Source organism: Pipistrellus hanaki, assembly GCF_964339955.1.
Source record: "Pipistrellus hanaki genome assembly, chromosome: 7".
In the NCBI taxonomy this organism is placed as follows: Eukaryota; Metazoa; Chordata; class Mammalia; order Chiroptera; family Vespertilionidae; genus Pipistrellus; species Pipistrellus hanaki.
This window is the reverse complement of record NC_140509.1, coordinates 81,883,290-81,895,983: the sequence shown is the minus strand read 5'-3', so window position 1 is coordinate 81,895,983 and position 12,694 is coordinate 81,883,290. Positions and strand designations below refer to the sequence as shown.

Sequence of the window (12,694 nt, the reverse complement as noted above, 5' to 3'; positions counted from 1 at the left end):
TATAGCAAGTTCAGAAAATTTTTCTTTGTCTGGAAGGGAACAGGTTTATGCTCCTATTAGACAATAAAGAGAGAAATTAACTTGCCATCCCATCCAGAATAACAGTTTTAGCCTTTATTTTTTTAAATACATTTTTTATTGATTTCTGAGAGGAAGGGAGAGGGAGAGAGAGATAGATACATCAATGATAAGAGAAAATAATTGATTGGCTGCCTCCTGCACTCCCCACACTAGGGATTGAGCCCACAACCCAGGCATGGACCCTGACCCGGAATCAAACTCTGACCTCCTGGCTCACATGTCAGTGCTCAACCATTGAGACACAGCGGCCAATCTAGCCTTCACTTTTTTTTTTTTTTTTTTTTTTTTTTTTTTTTTTTTAGAGCAGCTTTACGTTTACAGCAAAATTGAACCTAAGACACAGAGATTTCCTCTATAACCCTGCACCCATGCATACATTGCCACCTCATAATCAACATCCTGGCCAGAGCCCTATATTTGTGAGAATGAATGAACCTATATTGACACATCATTATCATTCAGTTCACATTAGGCTTTCCTTTGGGTGTTGTACATTCATGAGTTTGGATAACCATTCGGTTTTATTTATTAACTCACATGGATTAGACGAGAGTTTCTTTCTGGGTCTAAGATACAGAGATGTGGTTCTAATTACAGCAAGAAGTACAAAGAGAAGGACATCCACCCTCCCAGCCCTTTAAAAACTGACATTTTGTCAGGAGTGTTCAGGAAGTTAACATAGCATTTTTAGTTGGAAAAGTGAAACATCCGAGGAAAGAAGAACAAAGGTAATTCCTACATTTTCGCCGACCTTTCTTCCTCTCACGTAGATCGAAGAACTGACCAGCAACCTGCCGCAGCTGCAGGCCCTGTCCGGCAGCACGTCCTCCGTGGACAGCACGGTCAGCTCCGAGGCCGCCAGCCCCCCCAGCAAGCGGAAGGTGGCCACCAAGATCCAAGGAAACGCCAAGAAGGCTTTGTTAAAGTGGGTGCAGTACACGGCTGCCAAGTAAGTACCGGCAGTTTGGTTACACTGAAACCCTAGAAGAACGTGAGTTACCAGTGCATGTGGAGGGCCTCTTCCCAGGACTGCAAAATCTGAGGAGAAGTTTGAGTGGTGGCTTTGCTTCAGGTTCCATTTCACTCCTTTCTTGAGTTAAAATGTAAACACTAATGCTCTAGGAAAATCCTATATAAGAAAGAGGTAATATGCAAATTAACCTCACACCCTCACACAAGATGGCTGCCCCCATGTAGTCAAAGATAGCCACCCTCATGTGGTTAAAGACAGCTGCCACAAGATGGCCAGCAGAGGAGGGTAGTTGTGGGTGACCAGGCCTGCAGGAGAGTGAGGAAAGTTGGGGGCAACCGAGCCTGCAGGGGAGGGCAGTTGGGGGTGACCAGGCTGGCAGGAGAGGGCAGCTGAGGGCAATAAGGCCAGCAGGGGAGCAGTTAGGCGTTGATCAGACTGGTAGGGGAATGGTTAGGGGGTGATCAAGCAGGCAGGCAGGTGAGCAGTTGGGGGCCAGCAGTCCTGGATTGTGAGAGGGGTCCCAGATGGGAAAGAGTGGAGGCTGGACTGAGGGACATTCCCCCCTCCCCTCCATGCACAAACTTTGTGCACCAGGCCTCTAGTTCTATAATAAAACCAATTTCTTCTTCATTTATGTCACTAGGCCTGATAAGTCATTTCATCCCTACACCTTAGTAGCATGTGGGATAATTCTATTCAAGTCATTGCTTTGGACTTTTGCTCTTATGAAATAATCTTTACACAACTAAATTTAAGATTTAAACTTGGTTATCTCATTGTAAGGCTATTGGGTTCTCTTTAATAATAATGTGAAGTAAGGTTCACATTTTGAACGATTACATGTTATTTTTTCCTGAAAGTTTCTAGCAATTTTATTTATTCGTTTTATCCTTTGGTTTCATCTGCTATCTGGGATGTGGATTGCTTTGTCAACTTCAGCTTTATGGATGAATAATGTGCTTCTAGTTTTGTTTCCTTCTAGGTATAGTAAATGTACATGTGTGTACATTTATGTGATAATGCTGGGTAGAAAAATACTACTTTGAAAAAAATGTATTTTTGTAGCAATTTCAATAGAGTTTTCAATTGAGCATATTAACTAACATTAACTAATTAACTAATATTTTATGGTAAGATCTGTTCACATAGAAGCTGTGCTTTTGTATGATTTTCCTAAATAACATGTAAAATTATCTCACTTTCTGTTTTGTTTTGGATGCCTAAATCTAATCTGAATACTATTCTTCACTTCCGGAAAATAGTTGTAAACAAGCACTTATCATGATAAAATATTGAGGCCCTAAACACAGGGAGTTCTATTTTTAAAGTGTTTGGAAAACAAAAATAAGGAAAGACAGAAATAAACATAAAGAAGATATAATTAGTGTTACTAATTTATTTAGTTTTTAAGTGAGGAAATGTGGGCTAAGGGAAAATATAGATATAAAGGTAAGATGGACCGAGAGGCTAAGGTACACATGAATAGATAATAGAACTTTCTGCCCAATCCTGGTGGATATTGGCCAGTATGTCAGCTGAAAAAATTACAAATGTATTGCCAAAGACAGAAACTCTAAGAGAACCAGAACAGGATTCAGGACTACTTGACAAATACTGAAGTCTTACAAAATTGTTTTTTAAATATTTGTGAGAAAGCCAGTGATTATATCTGATGATGCTATTTTTAGGGCAATGTATTTTATGAAAGATTAATGTAAAACATAATTTAAAGTAAATCTTAAGTTTACTGAGATAAAAATTAAGGGCACTTATGAACTTTTGATGCTAATCAGTTTATCAGTTAGATATGTTTTATTAAGTTTCAGTTCATGAAAATTTTGAGAACATAGTGTAAAAAAATAGAACTGAGTGATGTTATTTCATCTAATGTCTATTATATTATGTCTATTATAACCTGTGCATGAGCAACATAGTTTGCTTATCATTATTATTTAAAATGTTACTTTGTTATATATATATATTTATAATTTTACCATTAGTTTGCCAGACATTTTAATCTCAACTAGTTTTCTTTAAAATGTGCTTTCAATTGAGTATCTCTATCACTGAAAAATCTAATATAGAAATCTTTAAGTATGGAACTATAATTTCTACATCGTATCTTCTTACCCTCTAAAATACTGTTTTGCTTAATTTTTCTCAAAACCAGTTAACTAATATAGCTAGCTTCACATCATTTATTGCTAAAGAGCATTGGCTTCTGCACGAGGCCTTGAGAAAAATGAGTCTTACCTATTCAGACTGTGACTTCATTCTATGTTTTCATCTCACAAAGGCAGACTGGAATAGAGATCAAAGACTTTGGGCGGAGCTGGAGAAACGGGGTTGCCTTCCATTCGGTCATCCATGCTATCCGGCCGGAGCTGGTGGACCTGGAGAGGGTGAAGGGAAGGTCCAACCGAGAAAACCTGGAGGAGGCTTTCACCATTGCCGAAACGGAACTGGGGATCCCCAGGCTACTAGATCCCGAAGGTACATTCAACAGTGTTTGCTCAACTCAGTGGACTTGTATGTTTTACACCTGGAAATTACACATGACTTTCATGACTCTATGAAGCACAGAGAATTTGAGAAAAGCATACCTCTAAGTAGTGTCTCTCTGTAATGATTTTCATTTGGAAAACTATTTACTTCTATAATTGGGAACAAACTATAGTTCTATCGCTCCAAATGACACTTCGATATTGTGGCTCTATATTTGGAAGAGGTCTATATTTGGCCATATGTAGTTATGCAAGCTAGCTAGTCACTAGTTATTCAGTGCCATGTCTGTGTTTAAACTACTACCCACTCACCACAATTCTGAAACTTACCTATTTTGGGTTTTTTATTAATTAGAAGATGTCTGAATAGCCAAATAGTATCTCAGGATTTTGATCAATTAATGTTGAGATTTCAATGAAACAAGTACTACTTTTCTAAAACCTCCTAAAACATCATCTTTATGAATTACAAAATTTCTGCCATGTATGATTCAGACTATATTTGTCCTCACCCCCAAAAAATATTTCTACATATCAATCATGTTTTTCTTCTGCCTTTAGTATAGTGTCTTTGGTAGATTGGCTAGATTTCAAAGCTTGTATTATTATAATCTAATTAACATAAATTATTTGGTTTTGGTTTTTCCAGACGTTGATGTGGATAAACCAGATGAGAAGTCTATTATGACCTATGTAGCCCAGTTTCTGAAACAGTATCCTGACATCCACAACACAGGCTCTGATGGGCTAGAGAATAACGTAAGCATTGGCTTTTCTTTAAGTATTGATATGAACTCAAGGACAGTAACTCAGATGTTTACCTTCGCATGCTCTTTCCAAAAAGTTAAATTGTAATGCATTTTTATCTAGAGCAACTGAGTAAAGAATAGATATCACCAATTTTGGAGGTAATCAGAGGGAAAGACTTCTCTGCTGTGTACATTGACTATAACAGAAAAGGCAATATTAAGTGCTGGAAATATGTAACGCTGATGAGTTAAAATTGAGGAAAGATATTGGTGTTGGGAAACATTATTTTAGTAATTTAAGGATGGAACACATTTTGCGTCTATCTCATCATTTGTGCATCTAGATCTTGAGTCCCACTGTTTATTCAATCTGATGAAAACTAATTTTGACTTGTAGACTTTGTTATATAAATTGCTGTTCACATCACACAGGGCAAATCTATAAAAGTTCTAATTATTCACCTTGGTTAGATTTTCTTTTAGCCTTTCAATAATTTAAATCACATTTACATATTTTCATACTGCTCAAATGACACATGCCTATTGTAATAAATAAAAACAAAATTTAGAAAAAGAAATTATTCCTGTTCTACCTTCTACAGAGAATGTATTCTAGAAAAACATTTAATGTGTTGGTGTGAGATCCAAGCATTTTTCTATGTATTTATAGGCACTTGTAATATTTTAACAAAAATAGAATCACATTATACATACAGTTTTAAATTTCCTTTTCATTGTACAAAACTTTCAATGTCATTCTCTCTAGGTCATCTTATATATGTAGAGAAATTTATTTATTCAACTTTAATTTTTAGAAATTTCTGATGTTATGCTGATATTAACAATGCTTCTGTGAACAAATTTTCAATAAAGCATTGTTTTACAGTTCTTTCTTAGAAATGTACTTCCTAGGCTAAAGACTAACAGATTTTTAATGCTTTTTGAGACGTTTTTCTTTTTAAGTCCCTTGTAGGAAAGTTTATTCCATTTTATACTTTAGCTAACTCACCAGAAAGCCTATTTTCTCAGGCTTTAACAACAATGGATATTACCATTTTCCAAACTTATTAAAAGTAGTATTTTTTTTCTTATGGATAATTTCTTATAAGGCAAAATGACACCAGGAAAAGTAACAAATGGCAATTTCAAAATGTGTTAAAAACAATCCCTCTGTCTTTATTACTTAAATCTCATCTAGAGTTTTCAGAGCAGTTTGAGAACACAATGAAGAGCAACAGCAAAAACAAAAGAACAAAATAAAATCGCTTTTCTAAATAAACATAGGAACAGGTTTGAGGAGGAAAAAGGCCCAAACTTTTTCAATAGTAAAATGCTTTGCACTAATAGACATCAGCGACTTCACACAAGAATTAAGCAGAACCACTGTCACTGGTTGCTTGGATGAAGTTAATCCAGCATTAGATAGAGCTATAGTAGTTTGTTAAAATCTACAGATTCAGGGAACATTTTTTGTTCCTTGCCAGGATTCAGGCAGAATCATGGGCCTCCTGAGTAACTAACTTATGGCTAGCAGAGCAAATGTCCCTAAGGAGCATCCCATGAGGCCAGAGCTCAGACTGTGTGCAAATCCCAGCATAGATCCCAGTCACGTGCTTAGAGCCATTGGGAGATCTCTGGGTTTGGGGGAATATAATCGGGCAGGGAAGCTGCTGTGTAAATGAGAAACCCTAAAGAAAGCACATTAGACAACAAAGCATCGAGAAACTCAGCTTCCCCTCTGATTTTCAAATCTAACGTCTTTATGTTACCCAATTGGATTTATCTCAGATCTGGTTTTAGAGTTTGTAGTATTTGAATTTCTGACATTAATCATCTCTCTGGAGTACATTTGGTGGCTGGGAAAGTCTGAGGACCAAAAGGGAGTGCTTTCCTAATGCCCACAATAGGAATTTAAAACAAAATCTCTTAGAGACTTGAAACACACACACACACACACACACACACACACACACACACACTCACTGCAGGCATAAGCTTGTTAATGAACTTTACTAAAGAGGCTTTATTTCCCTGAGATCATTCTCATTATCTAAAAAATAAGTTCTTATTATTCTTTTAAAAATCCCCTCTGTCCCTTCCCTAAAAAGTGGATGCCAATGATTTCTTCAGGGTTATTTCTAAAATTAATTTTGAGAAAAACATATTTCAAACTTTGCCCCTTTTTAATGTGGCATTTGTAAAGTTGGGCATAATCACCTAAAATGACTATTTTAAGTAGAAAAATGTATATTTTCATGATGTAAGGTCACTTAATAAAGCTGAATGACCTCCTAATCCTGCCTCATGAACCATGAAGATTTTATAGACTCTCCCTCTAGGGGCGATTGAATGCCATCACTTCAAACACTCAGTTCTTGTCTATGCAAGCATTACTAGTTTATTTTTTAATCAATTTTTTAAATATCGGCATCAATATATCTACCAGGCTTCCATTTTTTGGTGTAATTTATTTCTATGTCCTTTTTATGAATTTATTTGAATTATTTTATTTATATTAGATAACATCTTAAATAAAATTTTCTTTCTGGGAATATATACAATATATTTTTCTACTTCAACCAACAAAACAGATAAAGAAACTTTTACCTAGAGGTGTTCCTTGTGTAATCCTTACTCAATGGTAAATAAAATAAATAAAATTAAATAAAATAAAGTAAAATAAAATAAAATAAAATAAAATAAATAGGCCTATTGAGTCATGTGTCTTACCCATTAAATCTTCAGTTGTTTATCACTTATTCATTCTCTCATTGCACTAAATATTACTGGCTGCTTTCAAAGGCACATCATAGCCTTAATTGTTGATCTAGAGGCAGAGAAATGCATATTCTGATCATATTTTTAGGGGAAAAATATGAATCCACTATTGATTTCAGAGAGGAAAGGAGAGAGAGACAGAAACATTAACAATGAGAATCATTGATTGGCTGCCTCCTACATGCCCCACACTGAGAATCAAGCCTACAACCCAGCATGTGCCCTGACCCAGAATCAAACCATGACTTCCAGGTTCATAGGTTGACGCTCAACCATTGAGCCACACTGGCCAGGCTACATTGTTCTTTTAAAAAGTTTAAAATTTCAAGACAATTTTAAAATGCATATATTGCCACATATGACTATTACCAATTAAAATGAAAACATCAAATGCCAGAATACTACATTGCCTTATTGGATTCAAACATTTAATGCTTCAAAAGTTATGTAAACAAAACAAAACAAAACAGAAACGCACACAAAAAAACTCATGAAAAACATCTTAAAGTAACAATACCCTTAAAATTAGTATCTATTTACTTATAAACAAATGCTTTCCCATTGTTCTTTTCTTATTTCCTAAATAATTTTGTCCCTGATTTATATTATTTTCCTATATATTATCTTTTCATATTGTTAGGAAATATTTCCAGATTTCCTACTTTTTGCAAATTCTATCCAAAATCTTAAGGTAAGATTTAATTAATCTTGAATTAGTAACTTCTTTCAAACATCCTCCATTTCATAGTTAGTTAGCCAATCTTTTGCATGCATTTGCCTTTATATACACATTTCTTTTAATACCTTAATTCTGTTATTTTCTTTTCCTTTCTATTAGAACAAATAACACATGTAATTGTTATAGAATGTTAATTACAATCTAAGCCACTCCCATGGACTTTTCTACTAATCTTTAAATATATAATGACATCAATTAATTACTTTTTCAATAACACTTAATAACACTAATAAAAGTGAAAACTTACGGTGACAATAATTGTTTTTATTATATTTGAAATAGAAAATAAAATAAAATTAAAGACATTTTTATATTTTAATTAATTAAAAAGGAATTCATTAACTGAAATAGGTAAGTATTCAGTTAATTTATAATCCTGAGTGAATTGCATCTCTTCTGCCCAATATTGGGTCACACGGTTTAATAAAATTCACATGGTTTAGTAAAATTTTCTTGCTGGGAATATACACAATATACTTTTCTACTTCAATCATTCCCTTTAGAATATTCCTTTCTCATAAACATGTTCTTAATTAAATTAGTGGGTCTTTTTGAGAGAGAAACTATAGATAATTTCAGTATTCAAATAAAATTAATGTTCTTTTACAGAATTCACTCTTGTTTTTTACTCTCCAATAAGGGGTGATGGTGGGGAGAGAGAAAACTTCTCAAAGACAGTTGACTGATTGAATATTACAGCCTCTCTACAATCAGTCTGGTATTAATCAGCAATTAAACAAATGCACAGTTACTAATATAATTATAAAATCTGCGGTTCCTAGAGAGAAGACAGGCTAATTCTGAAGGAAACGAAAGTTTGGATAGAGCAATTCGAAAGAGATTTGACAAGGGCACAGATGACGGAATCAAACTTGCAGGATAAATATCAGGTAATGCATGAAAAAGAGACTTTGGTTTTAAAAAGCTCTGCATGTGTAAGATTCATATACGTCATTTAATCTATGTTGAATATTTCAAGTGATATGAATGAACAAAGGCTGTAAAGAAATCATGTGCATTATCTTGTTTGCATGTGATTTGATAATTGTGTTTCGACATAAACAAGCAGTTTGAATTGTGTGGGTCCATGCTGTGTATACGGCTCTGAGGCTTCGTGACTTTTCCAGAACTCAGGGTCTTAGAAATAACCCGGAGCACAAATATCTTGTTGTTTTTATAGAAGTCATGATTTTGCAGATGTCACATAACAAAACAAAACAAAAAAATCCACCAAAATTGATATTGATACCAAATTAAAGAACACTATAGAACAAGTGGGTTGAATAAAGGGTTGCCCCATGCATGTTTGGAGCGGGGCCCATTGATGGGATCAGGCTCCACAGACACCTGCCTGGTTCCACACCATTGCATTCAGGGGAGGCCGGGCTGCGGTGGTTTCCCCCAGTCTTAACTGGATTTGGCTTCCAGTTTCTGGAAGATACAAAATCACATGACAGGTTTCCCAATGAAATTGTGACTTACTATACGCACTGTTGAAATTTTCCTCGTATTTAAGATAGTACTGCATTTTAGTAGCAAAGCTATGCTATAGTCTAGTGTACATTTTAGTAGCAAAGCTAGGCTATAGTCTAGTGTAGATGATTATATTTCAATCATTTGCACTACAAGAAAAAGGTATCATGATGTGAGAGAGTCAACATGGCAAACAACAAAAAATGTAGCTATTGGATTAGTGTGTGATTTCATATCACCATATGTAGAAAGTGTGCCTGGATTTAGATGGATGATGCCATCCATATGATATTTGATAAACTAGGCAAAGTGGACAATGTGTGGGATATGCCTTTTTTGCTTTGAAATTCAATGTAATATTTTCCCCCAAAACGTAAAATTTTCTGGGATGAGCTCCATTTAAAAAATGATTAAACCTGTAAATTGAGAATAGAAATGCAAGGATGGAATGAATGTCCTTATTTGGTCCCTTAGTGAGTTGTAGTTTTAGCATAAATTGTCATAAATTAATTCAGGTTGTGAAAGTACTTGTTGCACAGGTGCTACCTTATAAATCGGAACCAAGGGCTTAGAAAAGCACAGAACAGAAACACACCTCTGGGCCAAAGATCACCGGTTTTGTGAAATTGGGTCAGAGATCATCTGAAATCTGAACAGATTGTTTGTGGGTTTATATGCCATCAACATTTTCTATCTGTTTCCATTTTCAAGTAAAAGTGTATTTCCCAGTTTTTCCATGCACAGAGTTTTGTGGAATACAATTGAAGATCAATTTTATGTTTTGATAATTTTTTATTACATTAGGTTAGAGGACTAGGAGATACCTGTGGTAAAATATTGATGCACCATCTCCCCCCAGTGTTCTTCATGTAGATTTACATGTGTGTTCGCTCTGAGATTTAGACATTATTTTAGATGTTTTTGTTATCTGTGACATTCTGTAGGGCTAACCTCATGCTCTTTAACCTAACTGCACATGTTAGTGGTACTTTCAATTCACATGTGAACATGGAGTCACCTTTTAGGATGTATAATTTACTATAAAATGTGTAGAAAATACTTAGCCTGGGGCCTGGCTCATGGTCAGGCATGATGAATGGCAGCTGCTATTCTTAGCACGTCTGTTATTGTTATTATCAACAACATATATGGAGTGTTATCCAAATATAAAAGACTATTATTTAGGAAACGTAGTTTCCTTTGTTTTTCTTGACTCGTTGCCATGTTGTTGCTGTTTTTCCTCTTTCTAGTCATTCAAGCACTTCAGGGTCCAATATGAAATGAAAAGGAAACAGATTGAACATCTAATACAACCCTTACAGAGAGACGGGAAATTGTCACTTGACCAAGCACTGGTGAAACAGTCCTGGGATCGAGTGTCCTCCAGGGTAAGCTCCCCCATGATTGACTTCATGGGGCTCACGTAGTTTAGTCAAGAACATTTTCCATCATCCTTTTCTGCACGGTGATGTTGCATCAGGTCCCCTGCCTCTGCCTGAGGTAGGAAAAGCTTTCCTGCGGGAGAATCTTTGTCCTTTAAGCTTATGGACGTGCTAAAGTAACACCTTTCCTGCCTCGCCTGCCCTACAATGGGCTGTCACCACTGACCACGTGACAGACTGCAATCCTGGAAGACCATGTGGTTACGTCTCACTTTACACAAATTAACTCTGGGCTGTTTAGCACGAGAGCCTTCACAACATCTCCATTTTCCATAATCATGTTTCATCAGTAGTTAATAAACTCCCCATATTCACATTCATTTTTATATTCTTTAATTTAACATATCTTCTCACCTGGTCTTTCATGAACCCGAAGGAAAATTGCTCAGGAACTTTAATATTAATACTTTGCAAACTCAAAGACCAACATTTCAAAGCCTGTGACATTTCTGTCACTAATGGGGCTATTTGCCTTGAGTATCCCTATTTTCTTTTATTTCTATAATTTATTTTTTTCCATAAATTTCATCAAATACTGGCTTAGTTTCTAAGTACCTTACCCTATTCTACCTGGCATTCCATCAAGCTGGAAAATGGTATTTGAGAATTGAATAAAGTGGAAAACATGCAGACATGGTTAAGAATTATATAATTACTAGAGGTTTGGTGCACGACATTTGTGCACTGGGTGGGGGCGGGGGTCCCTGAGCCTAGCCTGTGCCCTCTTGCAGTCTGGGACCCCTCTCTCCTTACTGCCCGCCTGGCTGCTGTGCTCACCAGCCATGAACCAGCTGAGCAGCACTCCCCCTAAGAAGTGCACTGACCACCAGGGGGCAGCTCCCGTGTTGAGCATCTGCCCCCTGGTGGTCAGTGCACATCATAGCGATTGGTCTTTCCACACTTCTGTTGATTTGCAGATTAGCCTTTTATTATTTAGGATAAAAAGAATCCTGAACATTTGTCTGACTCCAGAGATGTCTAGATGGCCCTGGTTTTTCTGATTTCCGGCATGTGGGTTCTGAGCTGGTGCATAAACTCCTGCCTCCCTGAGCATGTCTGCATCCCAGGCCTTGTACTGCCATTTCCTCCCCATCCTCAAAGCATCAGCTTGAACACAGATCATGTCTTACTTGGTATTTATTAAATTAACCTGAAATGATTAATGTAAAGCTTTATGTAGGCTTTGAAACCACTTGGGGGAACTTTAGGAATTGCCTCTGTTTTAGAGATAATCCGGTCTTTCTTCTTTTGCATTTCAGCTCTTTGATTGGCATATACAGCTGGATAAGTCTCTCCCTGCACCTCTGGGCACTATTGGTGCCTGGTTATACAGGGCAGAGATGGCCCTGCGGGAGGAAATAACCATTCAGCAGGTCCACGAGGAAACCGCCAACACAATACAGCGGAAGCGTGAACAGCACAAGGTAAACTCTGATCAGGAGACCTCCCGGCATTATGTGGTGGGGAGATGTGGCCTATTTAGGACTCACACTGACCGAGCTTCCCAGGCACCCATTCCCACTGACTTAGAGATCTCACACTGTGTATACAGCTCTGAGGCTTGGTGACTTTTCTAGAATTCAAAGTCTTAGAAATAACCCGGAACACAAATATTTAGTTATTGTTTTTATAGAGGACATGATTTTGTAGATGTCACATAACGACAACAAAATCCACCAAAAAAATGACATTAGTGCCAAATGGAAGCTTACTGTGGAACAAGCGGGATTGAATAAAGGATTGGGCCATGCATGTTGGGAGCGGCCCATTGATGGGGTCAGTCTCCACTGAGACCCGCCGAGTTCCACATCATTGCATTCAGGTGGAGGCAGGCTGGTGGTTGTTTCCCCACCTCGTTAGACTGTTATTCACTGGATTTTGGCTTCCAGAAAAGCCTGGGCCATGTCCATGCTGAGATTCCCAGTATATTAAAAAAAAAAAAAAAAGGGGGGGGG

General features: G+C 36.7%; 1 protein-coding gene across 1 annotated transcript in view; it reads left to right on the top strand.

Annotated features, from left to right (window-relative positions):
* The window catches only part of SYNE1 (spectrin repeat containing nuclear envelope protein 1), a 359,148-nt gene that overhangs the window by 82,651 nt on the left and 263,803 nt on the right, over positions 1-12,694 (top strand). The window contains exons 8-14 of the mRNA XM_084890175.1: positions 852-1,030; positions 3,351-3,547; positions 4,208-4,317; positions 7,726-7,776; positions 8,607-8,714; positions 10,548-10,685; positions 11,999-12,163. Coding sequence (XP_084746301.1) covers positions 852-1,030; positions 3,351-3,547; positions 4,208-4,317; positions 7,726-7,776; positions 8,607-8,714; positions 10,548-10,685; positions 11,999-12,163 — 948 coding nt within the window. The remainder of the gene's footprint in view (positions 1-851; positions 1,031-3,350; positions 3,548-4,207; positions 4,318-7,725; positions 7,777-8,606; positions 8,715-10,547; positions 10,686-11,998; positions 12,164-12,694) is intronic.